The sequence below is a fragment of the Andrographis paniculata genome, unplaced genomic scaffold (assembly GCF_009805555.1).
Source record: "Andrographis paniculata isolate CXL003 unplaced genomic scaffold, ASM980555v1 Contig15END, whole genome shotgun sequence".
Taxonomy (NCBI): domain Eukaryota; kingdom Viridiplantae; phylum Streptophyta; class Magnoliopsida; order Lamiales; family Acanthaceae; genus Andrographis; species Andrographis paniculata.
Window position 1 is genome coordinate 797,635 of NW_026137435.1, and position 24,013 is coordinate 821,647.

The 24,013-nt window shown below is 28.4% G+C and overlaps 5 protein-coding genes across 6 annotated transcripts; 1 reads left to right on the forward strand and 4 right to left on the reverse strand.

The window, feature by feature from the left end:
- Window positions 1-3,462: 3,462 nt before the first annotated feature.
- Window positions 3,463-4,131, reverse strand: LOC127262373 (uncharacterized). Its single transcript, XM_051291027.1, has one exon. The coding sequence runs from the start codon at window positions 3,876-3,878 to the stop codon at window positions 3,603-3,605; it is 276 nt and encodes a 91-aa protein (XP_051146984.1). The 5' UTR covers window positions 3,879-4,131; the 3' UTR covers window positions 3,463-3,602.
- Window positions 4,132-6,966: 2,835 nt separating this feature from the next.
- Window positions 6,967-9,341, forward strand: LOC127262157 (B3 domain-containing protein Os06g0112300-like). The gene is made up of 4 exons (XM_051290699.1): window positions 6,967-7,113; window positions 7,613-7,795; window positions 7,924-7,982; window positions 8,758-9,341. The coding sequence occupies exons 1-4, from the start codon at window positions 7,042-7,044 to the stop codon at window positions 9,005-9,007; spliced, it is 564 nt and encodes a 187-aa protein (XP_051146656.1). The 5' UTR covers window positions 6,967-7,041; the 3' UTR covers window positions 9,008-9,341.
- A 2,464-nt stretch (window positions 9,342-11,805) lies between these two features.
- On the reverse strand, window positions 11,806-14,010 carry LOC127263138 (E3 ubiquitin-protein ligase RZF1-like). Of its 2 annotated transcripts, XR_007841377.1 has the most exons (3): window positions 13,001-14,010; window positions 12,496-12,547; window positions 11,806-11,998 (listed from the first exon to the last, which is right to left on the reverse strand). XR_007841377.1 is itself a non-coding variant. In XM_051292120.1 (2 exons), the coding sequence occupies exon 1, from the start codon at window positions 13,929-13,931 to the stop codon at window positions 13,029-13,031; it is 903 nt and encodes a 300-aa protein (XP_051148077.1). In that variant the 5' UTR covers window positions 13,932-14,010; the 3' UTR covers window positions 11,806-11,998; window positions 13,001-13,028. The 2 variants fall into 2 exon arrangements, 1 of the variants encoding a protein (XP_051148077.1); XM_051292120.1 differs by lacking the exon at window positions 12,496-12,547.
- A 5,388-nt stretch (window positions 14,011-19,398) lies between these two features.
- On the reverse strand, window positions 19,399-20,062 carry LOC127260303 (uncharacterized). The gene has a single exon (XM_051288025.1). It carries the CDS (start codon window positions 20,016-20,018, stop codon window positions 19,584-19,586), a length of 435 nt encoding a protein of 144 aa, XP_051143982.1. The 5' UTR covers window positions 20,019-20,062; the 3' UTR covers window positions 19,399-19,583.
- A 2,368-nt stretch (window positions 20,063-22,430) lies between these two features.
- LOC127262265 (uncharacterized) lies at window positions 22,431-23,247 on the reverse strand. The gene has a single exon (XM_051290881.1). The coding sequence runs from the start codon at window positions 23,156-23,158 to the stop codon at window positions 22,793-22,795; it is 366 nt and encodes a 121-aa protein (XP_051146838.1). The 5' UTR covers window positions 23,159-23,247; the 3' UTR covers window positions 22,431-22,792.
- Between the last annotated feature and the right edge of the window lie 766 nt (window positions 23,248-24,013).

The following is a 24,013-nucleotide window of genomic DNA, read 5'->3' on the forward strand; positions in this document are numbered from 1 at the left end:
GTTGACTTCTGTTATCTATTCTTTTTTTGCTACACATGTTTCTCTCTCTCTCTCGCGTAAGTATAGTCTGAGTTGTATTTGGCAAAATATTTAATAAATATTAATATTATATTGATAATAAATAAAAAGTACGGGTAAAAGTTTTTTTTGTTTTTGTGAGTGTATTAGTGTAAAAAGTAGTGATAATTGTGTAATAATAATGAAAAAGTAAAAATAATTTTATAGTGATATGGTTATTTATGGAAATGAAACTATTGTTTTGAGACGGATAAAAATGATAAACAAGACTATTGTATCGAGAAAAAGGAGTATATGTTTTGTGGGAGTTAGAGAATAAATAAATAAATAATAGTGATAATGAAATGACGAGTGGTTGATGATTTAGGATTGTTCGTTTTTAAATAATTATTTATGAATTATTTAATGTTTTTTACATTTTTTTATTATTGAATAATTTACTGAAGTGTATGGATAACGATTGACTTTATAGACTCGAGAGTATAATACTCTATCCGTTCAAAAGTATAATCTTACCGTATTGGATACGGAATTTAAAAAATATTAATATTATATTAGTAGTTGGAAAAAAAAAAGTAAGGATAAATGATTTTTCTGTCCTTGTGAGTATATTAGTGTAAAAAGTAATGACAATTATGTAATAATAATGAAAAAGTAAAGATAGTTCTATGGTGATACGATTATTTTTGGAAATAAGACTATTATTTTGGGACAGACAAAAATAGTAAATAAGATTATTATATTGGGACGGATGAAATATATTTTATAAATTAAACACAAATCCAAGTAAAAAATATCAGAACATCAATTAAAACTCGATATCAGAACATAAATTAAAAAAAATATCAGAACACAAATCCTATTGACTTTAGACTTGAATAGTAAAATATCATAACATAAATTAAAACTCGTTCTTGATCAAATAGATATAAATTTCGATTACAAAAATGGTATTCTATTTGTCCCAAAATTATAGTTTGGGTTGTGTTTGGCACGAAATTTAAAAAATATTGATATTGTATTGATAGTGGGTAAAAAGTACGGATAAAAGATTTTTTTGCTCTTATGAGTGTATTAGTGTAAAAAGCAGTGGCAATTGTGTAATAATAATGAAAAAGTAAGGGTAATAAATAATATGATTATTTATGGAAATGAGACTATATTTTGGAACGGACAAAAATGATAAACATGACTATTATATTGGGACAGGAGAGTATATTTTTTAGTGTAACACCATATATATATATTATACTTTCTTCGTCTCACTTAAAAGAGTTTTTTTTGGGGGGTCTTATAGTATATTAATAATAATACTAATATTTTATTGGTAAATAAAAGTGTATAAATTTTTTTGATATTTTTACCTTCTAACTTTATATATACATCAATTGTATATATATATATATGATATATTTGTAATTTAGATAAAATTTACAAGTATTTTGGTATTAATATATTATTTTTTATTAAAATAAAAAAAAATACTTTTGAGCGAGACAAATAAAAATAATAAAAAAAAATACTTTAAGTTAGAATATATGTAGTATATATACAAAATACTTCCTCCATCCCAAAATTATAGTCTGGGTTGTGTTTAACACGGAATTTAAGGAATATTGATATTATATTGGTAGTGAGTAAAAAATGTATATAAAATATCTTTTTGCCCTTGTGAGTGAGTGTATTAGTGTAAAAAATAGTGGCAATTGTGTAATAATAATGAAAAAGTAAGAGTAGTTTTATAGTGATATGATTATTTATAGAAATAAAATTATTATTTTGGGACAGAAAAAAATGATAAACAAGACTATTGTACTAGGACGGAGGGAGTAGAACACTGCATTAACGTAATAAATACTCCATTCGTTCACTAGTAAATTTCTCATTTGATTTTTACATACAGATTAAGATAGTATAATATTTTATAGATATACTCCGTCCGTCCCATATTTATATATCTATTTGCTTTTTGCACGGAGTTTTAGAAATATTAGTATTATATTGTGATAAAGTAGAAATAAATGTAAAAAGACTAAATTAACCCTATTAGTATTGTATGATATAAAAGTAATGACATTTGTGTAATATATTGTAAATTAGAAGGATATTTATAATATTAAGTAGATAGTACAATTACTAAAAAAGAAAACGAATACTTTGTTATGGGACGGACCAAAATGGAAAAATGGATAGATTGTTAAGGGAGGTGGGGAGTATAATATAATGAATTATCGTAATATCTATTTTACATTTGAAGAATAATGTAAAAAAATAAAAAAAAAAAAATGAATATTTTTATATTTAATTATAAGATACGTTTACTAAAAAAAAATAAAATTGATTTGGACAAATTAAAATAATAAAATGAAAATTTTAGCCTTGAATAGGGGAGTATAAAATACGAACATTTGGCCAATATGATTCTCATTCAAAGTGTCAAAATTCAATGAGAATCATATGGTATAAAATTCAAAGTATTTATTTATTTTTTTTAAATTGTAAATTGAACATAATATTTTGTAAATAAAAATTATACTTTTTTTCGTCCTTTAATTATCTACTTATTTTTTCTATTTTGGTCTGTTCTAAAATAAAATATTCATTTTTTTTTAGTAATTTTAATACCTACATACTATTAAAATTACCATTAAACTTGCATTATGTTACAAATATATCACTATAATAAATTTTTATCTCGAAGACATTTTAAATTTTTTACCTTTATTCCTACTACACCCCTAACATATACTAATATTTCTAAAATTTGATAAATATGAGATTGAGTAATTACTATTCCCTCCGTCCCAACTCAAAGTACCATTTTTACTATTTTAGTCTATCGCACTCCAAAGTATACATTTCTAATTTTAGTAAAAGTAATTATACATCAAAACCAAAATACCCTTAACTTTTACATAAATTACAAACATACTACTACACATACAATTACTTTTTACATAAAGTTAAATAGTAAAAATGTTAAAACTTGTTATATATTTCTACTAACTAATAAAATACTTCCTCCGTCTCATAAGTAAATATCCATTTGCTTTTTGTACGTAGTTTTAGAAATATTAGTATTATACTGGGATATAGTCGGAATAAAATAAAAATGACTAAAATAACCTTATTATTACGTGTTATTACGTGTGATATAAAGGTAATGACGTTTGTGTAATATATTGTAAGTTATAAGGGTATTTGTAATGTTAGGTAAATAGTACAATTACTATAAAAAAAAAAAAAATTGATACTTTGTTATGGAACGGACTAAAATGAAAAAATAAATATTTTATTATGGAACGAGGGATTACTATTATTTCTTAATTTACTACAATTTTTTGTAATTAATCTTGAGAATTGAATGGTAATTTCTTCTTTATTACTATTATTATATAAAAAACTAACTTCCATATATATATATATAAACATTCTTTGTGTATATATTCATAGAGAGAATCCATATATATCCATGAACCAAAGCTTCTTCAATTCATCACATACACCAACAATTAATTAACACAACATATAATAATCAAACCCTAATTAATTAATTAACTAATAATATGAGGAGCTAGGAAGAACTAACGATCCCTACCACCACTGAACGACCGGAAAAACCCGCCGGCGGTCCACCTCGGCGACGGCGAGTCGGCGCTGGCGGCCGGCACGTCGGCGAGCGCGGCCGCCCATCGCTGGATGCTGAGCGACCGCGCCGCCGCCGGCCTGAAGCTTCCGACTCCGGCGGGTCTTCTGGAGAAGACATTAGAGGACTGTGAGAGGATCAGATAAACCAGCCCTTGCACCACCACGAACAGCCCTATCTTCCACGCCATGCTTCCAATTTCTTCCAATTCCATTTTCGATTTCAGTTTTAGTTTTTAATTTGAATCAAATCAATCGATTATAGCAGACGATATACATATATATATATATATATATTTGATGTTTCAATTGGCTTGTGATGGAAGAGAATCAACGGTGGGGATTTCTTCTTGCTTGGACGCTTTAATTTGTGAACTGGTAATGGGGATTAATCTGGGCCGTCCGATGGGTTGGGATGATCTGGCGCTGGGGTCCATGGAGCTTGCAAGAAGTGTGAAGCCCACGGAATAAAGAAAGTTGAGAATGTGCCATGGAAAAGAATGCTTGGGAATCATTTTATTTATTTAGAGGAGTATCCGACAAAGGATTGGTAGGTTTTGATGGAGATTTATTTTGGATTTATATGTACACACGTTTATTTCAAGTAATTAATTAAGAAAATATAATATGAAAAATAAAAAAAATTTAAAAAACATCGATTTTTTGGTTTGGATATTTTAATAACAAAATTTTGAATTTAAATAGTTGTTTGATTTAATATAAATAGATATTGACACAATATTTTGAATGTAAAATAAAACTTGGTTTTTTTATCTATAATTTTCTAACAAATTTATCTTTCCTTAAAAAAGTAATATACTACACATATTTATTATTTTTATACTCCCTCCGTCCCAAATACTATGTCTGCTACACTGTAGACACGGTATTTTAGGAGCGGTGTAATTAGTAGATAATTAAGAATGTATTAGTGAAAATAATTATCCTATAATATAATAATTATAAATTAAGATTAAGATAACTAATTAGTTTGATTAAAATTTTAAAAAAAATTAAAAAAATTTAAAATGAGATTAAAATGTGTAATCATTTTCCAAAAAAGAAAAGCGACATGGTATGTGGGACGGACAGAAACGGCAACGTGGACATGGTATTTGGGACGGAGGGAATATTACATACACAAATTTTTATACTTTACATAGAAAATATTATTTCAAACAAAAACACAAAACAAACAACCCCTAAATTTTTAGTGAAAATGAGCAAATAAGTTAAATTTAAAAGAAGACAAAAATTACTAACAAATATGGTGAGACAAATTATTTTGAATATTGTTTGTTAATAATAATAATAATAATAATAATAATAATAATGTTGGGACTGGGTCAACTTCATTATCGTATTTTTGTAGAAGAGGTTTTATTCGATAAATTTAAAAAGATTCGGGAATAAATTAACAACAAATAATAATAATAATAATAATAATAATAATAATAATAATAATAAACCATGGAATTTCTTTTATATTTTGTTTCTTTTGTGTGGAATCTGATTCAAAGATGGAAAGAGTGAAGGCTTTTTGAAAGAATTATTTTTCAATGAGTGAGATTTTCCAACTTTGTGTGCATGTACCATTTTAATTACTCAAAGTATTTAATAATAAATTTCTAAAATAAATTAAATGTCATATCTCACAAGAAAATAAAAATTCAAAAACATAAATATGCAACATTTAATAACATACATATGTGTAACTAATTTTCGCGGACGGAAAAACGTATTAATTAATAATATAAAATATGCTTAAAACAAATTACTTCGTAATAAAGAGTTTATCGTCATATTATCAAATCATTCTTTACGAGACAATCAAAGTGCTATATTGGAAATAGTAAAAAATTTGAATTTGAATAATTGTATGATGTGATATAAATAGATGTTGATACGATGTAAAATTGATTTTTAATATACTATAAACAATGAAAAATAAGTGTTTCATTTAATTTTTTTAGAGAAAAAATAGGATGAATAGTGTATTTAAAATTTAATTCCCAAACAAACACACCCTAAATATAATGACATTTTTTATTTTTTTTTTACAGTAATCTCATCTCACAAGAAAATTTTTAGGCCATTTAATTTAATTTGATAGAATAGATACAAAATTCTCATAAATTTTTATAAAGTTTTTTTTTGGATAGATATATTTTTTGAGTTTGATTTTATTTTTTATTTGAAAACTTTTGTTTGAATAATTAATTTGCATATCTTATTTTATGAGATGTATTTTATAGGAAATTGTAATAAATACAATACTTATTTTTGTAAAACAAAACTCCAAAATGCTCAATACACTACTTAAACAAATTTTCTTTTTAGGGATTTGTGCAATATTTTTTTTAAAAAAAAAATACGAAATTTTTAGGAAGTTATATATAGTATTATCTAAAAATAAAAGGGTCTTATACAATTATTAAATTATAGATAAAAAAAATAATTCAAAATTTTCAAATTATATATGAATTATATATAATTTTGCTTTTTTCACTCGAAAGTATTTACTAACTTAGAGTGTGTTTTTTTTGATTGAGTTTTGAAAAATTTGGTTTGAGTCTGATTTTAAAAATAATATTTGATTGAATATTTTGTGAGAAAAAAATATACCCTTCGTCTCATAATAAACTATTTATATTTTTCATTTTAGTCATGTCTTATAACAAAGTATCAATTTTTTTTTTTTTAACTGTCTACCTAACATTACAAATATCCTTGCAACTTATAATATATTCCACAAATGTCATTACATTTATATCACACAATATTAATAAAGTTATTTTAGTCATTTTTATTTTATTTCTACTATATCTCAATATAATACAAATATTTTTAAAATTATGAGCAAACGAATACTAATTATGGAACAAATGGAGTAAATTTTTTTTAAGAAAAAAATGTAGAATTCAAATAATAAATTTTGAAAAAATTGGTTGAAGGAAACATACCATATACACGGGAATTTAGGTAAAGTATAATTAGTAAGTAATTAAGAAGTGTATTAGTAAAAACAATTATTATTTAGTAAAAATAATTATAAATTAAGATTAAAATAAGTAAATAGTTTAATTAAAATTTAAAAAATTATAAAATTTAAAATTTAAAATTTAAAATGAAATTAAAGTGCATAATTATATTTCTAAAAATAAAAAAGATAAGTTATATGGGACGGACGAAAATAAAAAAACAGGGACAGGGACAAATTATGTGGGAGAAAGAGAGTAAAAAATAATCTTAAAAAGAAAAGAGGGAGAGTATGACGTACGGTCACTGATTCAAATAAAATTTAAAAATGATTGATGAAAACATGAGAAATGTATTGAATGAAAAGGGCAGCGCGAAGCCCAATAATTCAAATAACATATGTCAGCCCTAATCTTCCAGGGCATTCTTCTTCGTCTTCTTCAGCAGGCTTCTCCTTCTGCTGCACAAATGGTAAGTTCAGCTCCTTCCTTCCTTTAAAAGTAATTTTCATGCGTTTTGTTATTTCAATTCCTCACTATTTTCTATTTCATCAATTTTTTGTGCGCAAATCGTTTGGTAATATTGGTCGATTCACACCAAATCATGCGCGAAATAGTTGTTAAACCGATCGTTTGTTAGCATCGTATATCGCGATTTAATTTTCTGTTTCAGTTTTTGACTTCGCATTGGCGAATCATGAACTTCAAGCTCAATTGCTTAAGTAAATATAGAAATAAATACAAAAAAGTGATAATAGTCTTAGAATTTTGAGTATTCAAATTCCAATTCAAACTGCTCTTGTTATGTTTTTTAAGCTTTGATGGAAAGGAAGAATCTGTGTTTCGTTTGGGGTTTTGTTATGAGTTTGGATTTTGTGTTTGGATTTAAAATTGTAAAAGAAAATTGAATATGAACAGTAGAGTATAAAACGTGATATAATTAAATTGATTTTGATACAATATTCTTGTAGTTATCCGAAGATGAAGTTAACACAGAAACCCCTCAGATGAAGTGCAAGAAGATCCAAAACTCAATGACAAAGACAATGGAGTCTGTACCAAATGAGGATTTTGATGGCATTCCCTTCCTCTCGGGGAAGCCTTTTTTTGACATAAATATCACTAGATCACACACCTGCCCTCATTACAACCTGGTAATTTATTTATAACCATTTCATTTGTAATGAATGAAAATTAAAGCATGGATCCTTGTAAATTCTTTGATAGGAAAGAACTTGTGCAGATTTACTGATGAGGAACTGTGCCTGATTTGTCTCCACAGGTATTCCCGGCGCGAATTTATCGCAAACTTCCCCGAGCCACAGTTCCGGCCGTTCTTCGGTATTGTTGAGATATTTTGAATATTCATATCTATATTTATTAGATTAGATTGATTATTATCGAAGTACATATCATGCCTATTCGTAGGTCTTTCATTTTATTATTATTTAGTAGGGTAAATTTCAATACAGATATTTGTGTTATGTGTTTTTTTTGCACAAAATCCTTTATAGTTAGTTTATCGCATACTTAACTGTTATGATATAGAAGAATTTACACGAAATTTTCATTCCGTCCATAATTAATAGAGTGTTCAATCCTCACATTGTTTGTGCATGTCTTATAAAGGAATATGCCCAAATATTTTATGTAAATGCATAATTACTCTTCATAGTTATGAATAATTTGTTCGAAATAAATAATTTTTCATAGTAATGGTAAATGAAAAACACACCATAAATTCAACTCTACCTTCAAAAGTTGAAGTTTTTAGACGTGTCATCCTCGTTGTTTGTTTCTAGTTTTTTGTTTTTTACCATTACAATAAGTAATTGTTTGTCCCAAACAAAGTATTCGTACCTATGTGTCTCTATAAAAAAAAAAATTAGTGTACCCCTTTTATAATACTCACAAAAATAGAGCATGGGTTGGAGCGCCCCATTAATTATAGACGGTATGAGAATTTTATGATAATTTTTCCATATCATAACCGTTACTTATGCAATAAATTAAATATAAGGAATTTCATACAAAAAAAATATTATAACACTGTTGTTTGTATCGAAATTTACCTTATTAATATGCAATTCTAAAAATTTTCTGTGAAATGTAACAGGTACAAATGCAAGAACTGGCGAGTGTCTTACCAAGGATGTCTGAGCTACCCGAGGCTTGACGGCGGTTGGAGGATTTTTGCGAACGAGAACAAGCTGGCAGTCGGCGACGTTTGCATTTTCGAAGTGATGGCGAGCAGCGAGGTGAGTATCAAGTTCAAAGTTCATGTCCTAAAGAATGAAGTCCCTCCTGAACTCAGACAACCTACAGTTTCTTACGGTACGCCTTCGAATCCAATCGAGCTAGACTAGGTTGTCTTGGTATCTATTTTCAGTTGATCTTTATGTGCTTTCTTGTGCATTGAAGAGAAGAGATTAGGAAGATCAAATTTGTTGGTAGGCTATATAACTCGCAATTAATGATCATTTAATATGTTAGAATGTGACGACTGTAGGACGTGTATTTCTTCGCTAGTTTAAATTTTTAAGTGAGACGAGAATCTGACAAAATTGGTCGTATGTTAGTTTAAAAGGTTTGGCTTTAGCTCTACTGAGATTTTTAAGGTGTGTTCGAAGTATTTTAATTAGGGCAAAATTTTGAATCAAAAATAGGTTTAAAATGTTTTATGTTGTATGTATTTGTTAATTTCATATAGTATTTAATTAAATATGTTATATTATTGATTGATTTTAGAATATATGATTTGTGGGGACGAGGGGTAGCTTAATAGCGAAGCCCTCAACCTCTCTGCTATTTCCCCCTTTCTCTCCGTCCCGAAACTAAGTATCCGTTTGCTTTTTACACGTAGTTTTAGAAATATTAGTATTATATTGAGATAGAGTAGAAATAAAGTAGAAATGACTAAAATAACCTTATTAGTATGTGCGATATAAAGGTAATGACATTTGTGTAATATATTGTAAGTTGGAAGGGTATTTGTAATGTTAAGTAGATAGTACAGTTACTAAAAAAAAGAAATGAATACTTTGTTATGGGACAGACTAAAATAGAAAAATAAATACTTTGTTATGGGAGTATTAAGCTTTTTATAAAAAAATATATAAGAGAAAAAAACAAAAGAAATACACCCTAAACAAATGCATCCTTTATTTTAGTTAAATAATAAGTAATAAAATAAATCAATTAGAAATTATTGTCATATTATTATAGAAATAAGGTGTTGGGATCAGCAGTTGATCCAATAAGCTGTTGGGATATCAAGGCGTACTATTATTAGAGGATTGGGATCAGTTGTTGATCCGATAAGTCAGCATAGTGTTGATTTGACCGGATCAGTATATATATAAAGGTGATAAAAATTATTTATACATATCTCAGCATATTTATAATACTATAATATATTATATTATAAATCAATATATGTTATCTTATAATACGGTATATACCGAAATATGTATAAACATATGTTAATCGCTCCGGTCAAATCAGCACCATGGATTAGTATATGTTGACTTGACCAGATCGACGACAAAATCTGCCTCAACTGTACGAAATATTGAAAGGAGTGATCATCCTCTCTTTGTATGCATAGTGGTCATAGTGGCTGCAATTTTCATTTCTATTCATTTCAAAATTAATCAGTGACAATAATGGCAATTGTAAGCAAAAATAAGCAATGAATGATGATGATCGATGATCCATGGCAATGGACTTAAAGGTGACCTATAGTCCATTATATTCATATACAAGAATTTAAATATGTTTTTTGAAAATTTTAGAATAATATTTTCAATATGCAAATAATTTTTATATTTATAATTGAAGCTTACATTTTTTATTTTTTATTTATAACTATAGATTTTATAATTATTTTTTTCGAGTCGATTTCAGATCGATCATATTGAATTCGAAAGCATATTTGAGATCCAAATCTGACCTGAAAATTTAAACTTTTATATTTCATTTGATGTTAGAATAATTGAACTCAACCAAAATTAGCTAGGTTGAACATTTGGACTATCCCAACCGTTGTCATTCTTGATTTTGGAATTAATACATAAATCAATTATAATTTTAATTTAGGATTAATCGAATGATTTGAATTCTATGTAGAAGTGTATGTACACTAATTTTTGGAAATTCCAGGATGTCCAAATGAATCTAGCCAATCATTTGTTTATATAATAAAAAACACGTGAACATCACGTTGATCTTAAATTACTTTTGATCGAGATTACGTGAATTATATACATATAATTGATGACAAAATGACATAATCATCGAAATAAATATAGACGACAATCAACATGGTATCGATTAAATTATCGACTCCTAACTTGGTGTTAGACAAAAGCTCAATGCTAGTGATAGAATTTGATATATTGTGTTTGTTTGGTGATTTGATTAATTTTCTACCATTCATTCCATTCCCTCCACCCCCAAAATAAATCAAATTTTTATTTTTATTTTTTATATTGCACTAAAAATTATTTTACATTAAAAAAATAGCATCAATTTTTATTTATATCAAATCAAATAATTATTCAAAAATTGTAGTTTTTTCTTACTTGAATCAAACCCCAATAAAATCTTCCAAACAAACACAAAAAAATTTCAGAAAGAACAATATAAAATGTGTGTGTATATACGTACACAAAAATGATACTCTCTCCGTCCTAAATACCGTGCAACATTTGTGTTTGACACGAAAATTTAGGTAAGAAGTATTATTTTTTATTTGAGTGATGTTATGGGTTAAAGTAAAATATATATTAATATATGTATATAAATATTATTAATTATTTCTAAATTTGAGAATATTGCAGTGAAATTAGGACAAATAAAAAAATATGTTGCAGGATGTTTTGGAACAGAGGGAGTATTAATTAAATAACTACTCTACATAAAGAATTGATATACCAAAATTTTGGGTATTTTTCAGTAAGTCTGACCCTTCTTATTCAGAAAACCTCTAATACCATCAAAGAACATAGTTCACCCAAAATTTCTCAAACTTTACTATTCAGAATTTGTATTTCAAAAAATAATAATAATAATAATAATAACACAATCACAGATTAATTTAATAATAAATTTTGACAATAAAAGAGGCCTAAATTGACAGATAATTATAAAATAGCAGGTGAAATATTCAGAATTGATATATTGTTGGCTATTAGATAGCAAAATATGGCAAGATTCACATTTGAATGTTTAGCAGAGTCAGTCATGTTAAATTTACACTTCCATTACACCATATGATCCAAGGTAGGCTTATCGCCGGCCGGGCAGGGCCAAGACAGGAACAGCGAGGCCCGGCTTTTGCGCCAAATATACATCACCTGGAAACAAGAATTACCCAAAATGCAATTGTAAGGGAGATAATTTACAAGAACTTGTTGCAGCCACGCAAATTTAAAAGTTCGAACACAAAGCAGCAACAAGGCTACAGTCGAGACATATAATCCATCCGATGTTCATTCGCCAACATGACGAAATAACATTACAATGCAAGCAAATCTTATAAAATATATAGCCCACAATTACATTAACTTGAAATGTGTTCGAGCAGACAAGAACTTAATACCAAGGGAAAAAAAAAAATTCTGTCGAGACATCCTAGAATTAGAGCGCGAAAATCCAATGCTATAAATTAACCTCTAAACTACTTGTTATCATCAAAGAATGAAACTATTCTTTTACAAATCATCGAAAAAACATAAATTTTAGGCACGGCCCCTAAACAATATAAATCTTAACATATGATAACTTTGTTGAAAGTTTACTTAAGCATAATGTTCGAACTCAAAAAAAAAAAAAAAAAAGAATTTACACCTACCAGAACAAGCCAATTCTTTGCCCAAGCACCAAAACAGAATATGCTCGAATTCCTGGACGAAAAACAAATTATAATTATGCAAAAGCATCTTACATACTTTCCTAACGGCCCCTGCCTCTCGACATCCTGGCCAAATGCCAAGGAAGAAAATACTAAAACTCTTGATTGCAGCCAAATATTAATAAATTATCCAAAACCAAGAAGAGGACCGCGGATCGTTGACATGTCGATTTCAACAACAGACATTTCGGGACACAGCCCATATGCTAAAAACAAGTCGAAACAAGTTCACTAAAATTAACCATCCATTCAAAAGATACATCTTTTCGACAAGAATCAAGAAACTGCAACTAACACAAATGGTAAACAGATAGCAGTGGAATTCATTCGATTCGAATTAAATAAGCAAATGACATATCAAACTATATATTATCTGCAGATTATATATTGCAATTCAATTTAGGAATAGATTAAAGGGAAAATAGCAAAGGGCAGGAAGTTATACCTCTAATGTCTACCAAAACAGTATAAATTCAACTTCTAGAAAAGGCATCGCCGGCGCCGGCGGCATTGCCACCGCCGCCAGACCCTCTCTCCTCCGCGGGCCACCGAGGCCAACTTGAAACAGTCTCCACACTGTTTTCCCTCTCCGAATTTCCACCGCCTCTCTCCTCCACCTCCGCGATCTGCGTGGGGGAGAAAAAGTTCCCTTCGCTTCCACTCCCAATGTTTCCTTCATCGTTCCAACGATGGCGGCGAGCAATGTGTCTCAGAGTGTTCCTAAATCCAAACAAATCGACCTCATCATCCACCAGTTCTTCAAGCCTCACATGTCCGACGTATCCATTGCCTTCATTCTCCGCCCTCCCGTCTTCGACCGCCGGCGGCAACTTGAACCGGCAGACGGGGCAGGAATTGTTGATCTCCAGCCAGGGGACGATACAGTCGGAATGGTAGGTGTGCTTGCACGGCATCAATTTAGCGACGGAATCGACTACGAAGGGGTCCTTGCAGACCGGGCAGAGCATAGTTGGATCACTCTCGGCGGTGATGCTGACCTCCTGCAAGGAATCGATTGACGACTTCGGCGCCGGATCGGATCGAGGATTGGCGACGGCGGAGGTGGCGGTCAGGTGGTGGATGAGGCGGTGGAGGTAGGGACTGTTGAGGAGGAAATTGTCGTCGGGGGCGAACGTCGCGGCGGCGGAGGCGTTGTCCATGGAGAAAGCAGTTCTCGGAGGGGCGGCAGGCGGCGAATCGGAGTCGTCCATGTCCATCTGCTCGAGGGAATCGCGGTGGCAGTGAGGGCAGAGGAGGGCGTTGGGGGTGGGGGAGGGGGGGAGACCGATGCTCATGTCGCAGGAGTGGCACCAATAGGCTGGGTGGTAGAAGAGGCGGGGCGGGACGGCGGCGGCGGCGGGCGGCGGCGACGACATGGCGCGGCGGCGCAATCGGGTGTGGGTGTAGAAATTTGGGGATTTTTATTAGGGATTTGGCTTGGGCTGAGGTGAAGAAATCTGAAAGTTTGGTGCAGAGTGGGGCTGGTCCTCCAGGTCCAGGAGCTGGTGTGGGGTAGGGCCAACTCCAAGGCCGACCTTTGGTTAGGTTAGGTTAGGGTAGGTTACGGAAGACATTGAAATTGACAGTATAAATATATGGCGTGTTTTTGTTTGTTTTTATCTAGGCTTGTTTAAATTGATTTGATTAGCTGATTTGATTAGCTCTTTTGATTAAAATATTTGATAAAATAACGGTTTGATATTAGTTGTTTATACGTAAAATGATAATGGAGGACATTTCTATTTTATTTTTCTTTCTAATATATTCAATTATGTTTTTTTGAGTTTAGAATGTTTAAAATTTTTTGTTATTAATTATTGAAAATTGTAAAAGTGTTATAAAAGTATTTATTTTTATTACAGTTAGATTTAAAAAAATAATATATTTTTATTAAAATATATAAATAGTTTTTTCTATTGAAAAAGATAGTAAAAATAATAAATTTTTAGTGTATATATTTATTATGTTAGTTATCGATTAGTTTATTATATTTATAATTTTCAATAAATTTAATTTATTTTTAGTATAAAATTTATATAATGTAATTTTAATATAAAAATAAATTATTAATATTTATATTTTATATTTTATGTTGATTTTAATAAATTTATATATTTTATAATTAAAATAATTTTATATAAAAATTAATTATTTTAAATTTATAAAAGTAAAACTATACTATAATAAAATATTATAATATAATCATAATATATTTATTTGTGTAAAATGCATAATAAATTTTTAATGACATAAAAGGAATAAATTTTTTTTTTTTAAAAAAAAGTTATTTCAAAACGTTTGGTAAGTTACCTTTTCAGAAATTAGTTTTTTTTAATCCAAAAAGTTAATTTACCAAACACCTAAATTAATTTTTTGACTAGTCAAACAACTAAAAGTTGTTCAATAAGCTAAAAGCTCTTCAAAAAGCTATTTGCCAAACACCCTTGATATTTTCAAATAAAATTAATTTTTAATATAATATAAATGAAAATTAAAAAATATATATAATTTAAAATTTTTAATAAGTATTTGATAAAATACTCTTTTTCTTTCGCAATTATATTATAGGATAAACTATTTTTTAAGTTTTGTAAGTGGAGTCTGTCGCAAACTAGTTTATAGGTGGAAAATTTTTGTTGTTTTACTCCTCCGTCGGAGACGCCCGCGTGGCTCGCCAGAAGCCACGTGTCCGCCAAGTTAGCGACACCTGGCGGACACGTGGATTTTATTTTATTTTTTCATTTTTTTCATTTTTTTAAAATTTATTTTTAATTTTATTTTCTATTTTTAAATTTTTTTATTTAGTTCAATTGAAAAAAAATAATTAATAAAAAATAATAAAAAATAAAATAAAATCCACGTGTCCACCAGGTGTCGCTAACCTGGCGGACACGTGGCTTCCGGCGAGCCACACGGACATCTCTGGCGCTGGAGAACTAAAACAACCAAAATTTTTTACTTATGGGACTAGTTTGCGACATGCTCCAAAATGATAAGGGGTCCAGTTACTGGACTAAAAAAATAATTTATCCTATATTATATTTGTACTGGAGATGAGATTTAAGTAAGACGGGCAAAAATTAATTCGATTTGAATTTGATCCAAAATAATTGAATTTGGATATTTAATTAAATTGGTCAAGTTTGGATCCAAATTTTTAATTTGAAAATAACTCCTACTATTAGTTAATATTATTTTTAAATTGTACCAATTAAATTCAAATATTCATGGCCAATTTCATAAGATTAAAACTAAAATAAAATAAAATTTAAACTAAAATTCTATAAAATTAAGATTAATCAAAGAATTGTATTGTGTATTACTACGTAGTGTTTGTTAAAACGACTCTAGAATATTAGTTTCATTATATGACTAAATAGTTTTTACTTTTAATATGTATATATATTATGCATTTGAAATTTTTGTTAGTAGAAAATTATAATTTAAAAATTTTAGATTTAAATAAGTTGTACAAGTCAAATTCAAATTGACCCGATTAAAAAATGTCATATTAAGATTGCCCGTTAATTAAATGAGTCAGGTTCATTTCAAAAAAATTTAACTTGTTTATAACTGATTCGAATCTGAATCTCGACCTGATCTAATTCGTTTGCAAGCCCTAAATTTAAGTAATACTCCTTCCGTCCCATGTAATATGGATGTATTACTGTACACACGAATTTAGGCAAAGTATAATTAGTAAGTAATTAAGAAATGTATTAGTAAAAATCATTATAGATTAAGATTAAGATAACTAAATAGTTTAATTAAGATTAAAAAATATTTAAATTTTAAATTTTAAAATATGATTAAAATGTATAATTAATTTTCTAAAAAAGAAAAAGACAAATTATGTGGGACAAACGAAAATAAAAAATAGAGACAAATTATGTGGGACAGAGTGAGTAATTAATACTCCCTCAATCTAATTCTTTTGCTTTAAATTAGAGTACATTTTAAGGGATAGATGAAGTATTATAGTTTATTATTTCTTTCGTTAACCAAATTTACTCGTGTGTATATATATATATATTTCGTTTGTTCATTAAATTTATTTTCTTATTAATTTTGACAAAATCAAATATTTAATATTTAAATATTCCTTGTGTTCCAGCTAATTTGTCTCATTTAGCTTAGACACGAAGTTTTAGGCATTGTGTAACTAGTAAATAATCAAAAAATATATTAGTAAAAAATACATATAATTTAATAAAAATAATTATAGATTAAAATTAATATGATTATATAGTTTAATTAAAATAAAAGAAAATATAAATTATGAATTTTAAAATGTAATTAAAATATATAATTATATTTCCAAAAAAGTAAAAGACAAATTATGTGAGACGAACAAAAAAAAAAAAAAGACAGTTTAAGAAGAACGGAGAAGTATTATTTTATAATCAACACTTATTTATCATAATTGCTATTACTTTTACTCTTTCTTCGTTTTAAACAATTTTAAAAAATATATTTAACTATTTTTTTTTTATTTTTAAATAAAATATTAATTTTTTAATCTCTAAGTTAACTCCAAATATATTAATTTTACAGACAAAAAAAAATATATATTTTTGTAATAATATTTTCTCAAGAGTTATTGTTTGTTAAGTACTCAAACTTATTTGCAATATTTGAATTCGGTTTACCAAATAATTTAATTATTCGAATTTATATTTGTATTCAACTCACTTAAACTCGTTGAAGTTCTTTTTGGATATGTATGATATTTTCTTGTAATTTAATATAATATGTTATTTGATTTATTTATTTATTTATTTTTAACTAATAATTTCATATATGCATATATATTTATTACAAATAAATTATTTTAACGAATCGTTCGTGAATAAAATTCGAACTTATTCGTTAATAAAATGGTTTATTTATATTGTTTAACTTATTTCTATGCAAATGAACTTAAATCGAATCGAACCAATTGGGGTGAATTTGCTTTCAATTAAAAACAAGTGCTCTCTCTTTCTAACTGATTCTTTATTTAAATTAAAGTGGCAGTTTTAAGTGCTGATTTGTTTCAATCAGTATTAATAGTAAAGGCAAATAATTTAATTTTTATTATCCTAAAGTATATTTGCACGAGTTTTTTAGGTGGTTGTTTTTTTTGTTATGAATTGACAAATTTGTCTTTAATGGTATGGTAGAGATTAAAAGTAGTAAATGAATGGAGGGTAAAAATATAAAATTTGTGTTTAAAAAGAGAAATAGGACCATAGTTATTTTACGTCTCATATAGAAAAGTAGGACATTAGTTTGTGGACGGAGGGAGTATAATATTATATCATAAAGAAATATTTACTATGAAATTTTATATTTATGTTGTATAAATATATTTATTGTGTGAAAGTAATATTATCTTCGTTCGTCTCTAAGAGTCACAATTAACTTTTACGTCATTGTACTTGACATTAAAAATATTTTTATATTTATATAATTTTTTATACAAATATTATCCTATTAGTATTATAAGACACTAATTGAAGTATTTTTGCAATTTTTTCTTAATTCATACTACATTTTGATATAATAATTAATATTCAAATATCAACACGCAAAAAGTAAATGAAACCCTTAAAACCGGACTGATGCAGTACTTTTCTTGTTTCATTTAAAAGTATTATTTTTACTATTTTTATCCGTCTCATTTCAAAATATTTATTTCATAATTTTAGAAAAAGTAATAATAAATTAATATTAAAATACTATTAATTTTTACTTAAATTACAAACATACAATTACACATACAATTACTTTATACATAAAGCCAAATGATAAAAAAATGTCAAAATATCATACACACTTCCACTTACCAATTACTGATAAAATAGTATTCTATTTGTCCGTTTCTAAATGTTATATTTACCTTTTACGTCATTATAAGTAATATTAATATTATTCTTATATTTGTAAAAAATTTATACATATGTTATTCTATTAGTATTACAAGACACTAATAGAAATATTTTTGTAATTTTTTTTAAATTTGTACTGCGTTATGATATAATAATTAATACTTAAAGATCAACAAGTAAAAAATAAATAAAACTCTTAGAGTCGGACGGAAATAATATTATTATTAATCAAAATCGTATTATTTCTTAGTCAATGAGATTGGAGGGAGTATAACAACGTTGTTTGAATATATATTCGGGTGTGTTTGCTTAGGGGATTAGATTAGATTTTTATTATTCATTTTTTTTTTTCTAAAAAATATCAAATTAAACACTTATTTTTTATTTTTTTATATTATACTAAAAATTAATTTTATATTCAAAACATCACATCAACACCTATTTATATCACATTATATAATTATTCAAATTCAAAATTTTTACTATTCAAATCTCAACTCAAAATCTAAACCCCCAAACAAACACACTCGAAATATATTACTCCCACTATTATCCAATTGTGTGCTCATTTAACCGGTACGAGTTTTTAAAAAGATAAGTAAAAATAAAAATTTTTACTTTTTTTTGTAATAAAAAAGTTGAAAAAAACTGTCATTTTTTTACTCAAACTAAAAAAAAAGAAAGTGAAAACGGAGCAGAGAGTATGTACATCTATGCATTATATTTCATCCGTTCGCTTACAAAGTTTACATATTTCTATTTTGGGACGCTCAATTACAAAGTTTACATTTCATTAAATATCATATTTTTTTTCACAAATACCCTTACTTTACGTCACATAATTAATTTTACAAAAAAAAAGTAAGGACAAAAATGTTATTATATAATTTTTAACTATTCACTATAATTAACGTATTATTATTTCTTAAACACCGCGCCAAAAGTAAATGTAAGTAAACGGACGGAGGGAGTATTAAAGATAAGTCTTTTTTTTTGTTTTCATTTGATGATTGATTCATCATTGATTTATTGATTACAATTACAGGACATAATCATAATACATAACACAATACAAAAAGCAAATCAACACCAATAACCACCGACGAACTGTAGCCGTCGGATCAAAATCTGATCAAATCAGATCTGAAAATTTGGGGATTAGGGTTTCGGATTCGGAGAAGAAAGCTTAGAGGCTTCGAAGTCGGCGGCCTGCTTGAGGAAGCTCTGGTCGTCGTCTTCGAGAGCCATCTGTATCGGATTCGACCCCAATCCGTCGGCGATGGCAAGGAGGATGTTCCGGAGCTCGTCGTCGAACTCTTTCCGGTCGACCGTCCCGCTCTTGTCGCAGTCGAATTTCTCGAAGATTGAGTCGTAGAGCTTCGTGAGTTCCTCCGGCGGCGTGGCGATGTCGAGTCCGAAATGAGACTCGATTAGCCTCAGCGACTCGAAGGCTCGCCGGAGCTCCGATCTGGAGAGGACGCCGTCGTTGTTGAGGTCCAGGGCGGCGAAGGCCTCGCCGGCGCTCTTCTCGAACTGCGCCGCGTCGTCGACGAAGGTGCGCACCGTCGAACCGTCGATGATAACCACTCCCATTTTCTTTTTTTTTTATAAGTATTCGTTTTTTTCTTTATTCCTACTTGAAGGAAATACTATTAAATAATACCAAGGGCTCGAATATTTTATCCGTTTTACAGTACACACAAGAATTTAAGAAAATTTAAGAGGAATATAATTAATAAATAATTAAAATATATTATAATATAAAATTAAAATAATTAATTGATATAATTAAAATTTTTAAAAAAATTATAAATTAAATTTTTTAAAATAAAATTAAAATTTATAATTCTCTTAAAAAAAATGACAAAACAAATAAAACATCCGTAAATGAGAAAGTGGGCATGACAAGTAATAATAATAATAATAATAAAATTTAAATATTTGGGACACGAAAAGCGAAGAAAATAGAGATAATGAAAGGTTTTTCATTTTGGACCATAATTAATTAATTAATTAATAAGAATAAGAATAAAATGGTGTGGACGTTGATTTTGGCCACGTGCTAAAATTTGTTACTCCTGCAACTTTGAATTAACTTATTTATTTTGTTATTTTAATTTATTTATTTCATGTAACTATGGTACCTATTAATATTAAAATAAAAAATGTTTACATTTTACTTAGGAACGAGGTTTTTGGGTTTAAATTTTCGATACCTCCAAGTCACATAATACACATAGTTCATCTAGTGTGACTTATTTTGTCGGCCCTAATTTGCAGAGTGTTAAATTCGACCGAGGGTTTACTGAGCGTGCATTTTCGGATAACGACTGCGGATTTCCAAATCATCAAAATAATAATAATAATAATAATAATACTATAAAGTCTCGTCAAATATGATTTAGTGGTGTGAAGTGGATTCCTAACCTTAAAATTATATATTCAAACTTACAATATCTTATAAGTACATTGGAATGGCCATTTATACCTTCAAAATGGCTGCTAGAGAGTGAGTTGCAAGACCGGGGAATATGATTTTATATAATATTTTTGAATAAAATAAATATATTTTGAGGTACTTTAGATTCGAATCTGAATCCAATTTTGAATTAAATTCTTAAGATTTATTAAGATATATGAATCTTAGCGAATATGCCTAATATCAAGTTCGAATATAAACGATTCAGTATTATGTAATTTAATTCGAGTCTCGGATCCAACTAAACCATACTTATTGTTATCCCTAAGTGTGTGGGTGAGAATGAAATATGGTAAAGTTGATTAGGGTAAAGATAGTAACATCCATGAGCCAAGCCCATATCAATAATTAAGTAGGCCAAGCCCAACCTTTAAAAACTACTGGGCCAAGCCCAAAGAACCACAAAATAGCAATCAATAAGGCCCAAAAGTAACACTCGGTCACAATTCAAAATAAAATATTAAACAGAGTGTTCTTTTTGAACACACATATTTCTTTTAAAAAATTAATACATTAGATACATTTATTATTTTTATATTTTCTATATATTACATACAAAAAAAAAAAAAAAATTTCTATCAAACTATTTTACAAACAAACACACCCTAAGCATTTTTATAAATAAAATAATTGTTGGATATAAAAATTTTGAAGTAAACCCATCCCAACCCAACAAAATTGCATGTATTTGTGTTTATTTACTCTCTCTATATATACACATAATATCTTTGTGTGTATGTATTTTAGGAAATTTATAATAAATCAAAATAAAAATCCTAATATAGTTTACATCTTTTCTTTTCTTTTCATTTTGTGTTTCTCTTTCAGTCTTTTTTTTCTCAATAAATATATACTCCTTCCGTCCCATAACAACGTATCAAATTTTTAATTTTAGTCCGTTCCATAATAAAGTAGCTATTTTTTCATTTTAGTCCGTTCCATAACAAAATATCTATTTCATTTTTTTTAGTAACGATACTATCTACCTAACATTACAAATACATTTACAACTTACAATATATTACACAAATATCATTACTTTTATATCACATATACTATTTTAATTATTTTTACTTTATTTTTGATATATTCTAATATAATACTAATATTTTTAAAATTATGTTAAAAAACGAAGGAGGAATTATTTTAAATTGAATAATTTCCCCATTTCACACGCAGCCGAAATAATACAGCTCACAATAACTACTTTTTACATTTACACTTTGATCCCCAAAATATGGATTAATAGTAATCATAGCTTCACCGTTCTGCATTTACATGAATCTGAGCCAACCGTACAGAAATTATTTGAGTTAGTGACAAATTCATTACAGTTATGGCATTCATAAAATCCCTGGCCTTATACTATTATTAGTTCACCAGTCATTGACTCTGGTGGATAGAGAAATTAAAAGCAACAGTAAATTGAATAATTCTGCTCAATTCATCAAACATTCAACTGTATTTTATTCAAATAGTTATTTCATATAATTTTTTGTATTGAAGGAGAACAGAAATCGAGATGATATGAAACAAATAGTCGATTGAATTGACATGACTTGTGGCGGAATTGAAGCCTCCAAACAAATATGCAAAGTAATTAACCAAGTGAAACATGTACATTCAGTATGAAATATGCACAGAATCATAAGCTATGAAACAGAGTGATTCGGAAGTTCAGTGATAGCTATGGCCTCAATTCTTCTCATCAGCATATAGCAGAGCAGAACCAAACCAAAAACAAATTCAAAGAAGAAGAAGATCTACAACAAAAGTGAGATTAATTAAGCACCAAAAGTTGCGATATACACACTACACATACCGGATCCAACAGGAACATCTAAAACTATATTCCACAATCGAAGGCGCAGATCGTCGAATCGGATCGTCAACTGAGCAGAGGAAACCACCACTCTCGGAAATCGGACTGGTAAGAGATCATGAAGAAGAGCAGGACTAAGACCAGTCCAACTCCCCAGGGCGTTCCGCCGGCGCGGTGGAAGGAGTCCTGCTCCGGCAGGGGAATGAAGAAGAAGGAGCTCCAGGAGTCAATCGAGGAGAGGAAGTGGAGCGCGAGGAGCAAAAGGAGCGGCGACACCATTAGGAATAGCTTGACCTGGTCGAGAAGGCTTTCAAAGAAGGACTCGTAGGTGCTGTACCAGGTGACGCCAACGAAGGAGAATAGGATGAGGAGGAAGAAGCAGAGGTGGAGCGGCACCGCCGGGAAGGAATTGGAATTGTAACCGTTCGCCATTGCCGGTCGAGAACTGTATTTTGTACTGTGAAACTGTATTTTGTAGAAGAAGTTCAGACTGGCTGCGGCACTATTTATAGTGAGAGAGGGACCTGTTAGGTATTTGGGGGTTAGTTAATTATCACTATATATATACATATATATATATATATATATATATTATTTTTTAATTTTTTTAAAAATATATTTATATTTTTCACATAATATTATTCTTTCATAGTCTAAATTTAAACTACTTATTTTACTATTTTCGATATACCACTCAAATTATTCAATTTTTTATTTAAATAAAAAAAATTAATTATACACTAATATCAAAATATTCTTATTTTTTAATTAAATTACAAATTACAAACATGCATTACACATACAGTTATTTTATTCATTAAGTCAAAGACACAAATGTCAAAAAAAAATTACACACTCTCACTCACTAATAAAATATTATTATTTTTTAATCTATTATAATAATTGAGACGACGAAATATTTAATTTTATAATTTTAATATTTTCAAAATTTCAACCGAAAAAATAAACGAGAACTAATCTTTTATACGTGATGATTGTCTGCACGCGCTTTACCGGTAGTATTTTAAATGCACCTCCTATATTTGTTCATAACTACTTCAGAAGACAAACAACACACTAAATACAAAAATCAAAGTAAATAAAAATGGCAAGAAGATATCAAACTAAAAGAATATTACTTAAAAAAATTGATTGTTACTTAACTTTATTATTCAATATAGTAGTAACAACTGACAAACAAAATAAAATTAACAAAAAAAAATAGAGATCCTTGGAGTCGGAGGAATACTTTGTTTATAATAGTATTATAATGATATCTGTGAAAAT

Excerpts from the sequence above, each read along its gene's own strand:
- LOC127262373 (XM_051291027.1), bottom strand. The coding sequence starts at position 3,878 with ATGGAATTGGAAGAAATTGGAAGCATGGCGTGGAAGATAGGGCTGTTC.
- LOC127262157 (XM_051290699.1), top strand. The coding sequence starts at position 7,042 with ATGTCAGCCCTAATCTTCCAGGGCATTCTTCTTCGTCTTCTTCAGCAG. Across the intron at positions 7,114-7,612 it reads CTCCTTCTGCTGCACAAATG|TTATCCGAAGATGAAGTTAA; the intron begins GTAAGTTCAGCT and ends ATATTCTTGTAG. Across the intron at positions 7,983-8,757 it reads ACAGTTCCGGCCGTTCTTCG|GTACAAATGCAAGAACTGGC; the intron begins GTATTGTTGAGA and ends GAAATGTAACAG.
- LOC127263138 (XM_051292120.1), bottom strand. The coding sequence starts at position 13,931 with ATGTCGTCGCCGCCGCCCGCCGCCGCCGCCGTCCCGCCCCGCCTCTTC.
- LOC127262265 (XM_051290881.1), bottom strand. The coding sequence starts at position 23,158 with ATGGCGAACGGTTACAATTCCAATTCCTTCCCGGCGGTGCCGCTCCAC.
- LOC127260303 (XM_051288025.1), bottom strand. The coding sequence starts at position 20,018 with ATGGGAGTGGTTATCATCGACGGTTCGACGGTGCGCACCTTCGTCGAC.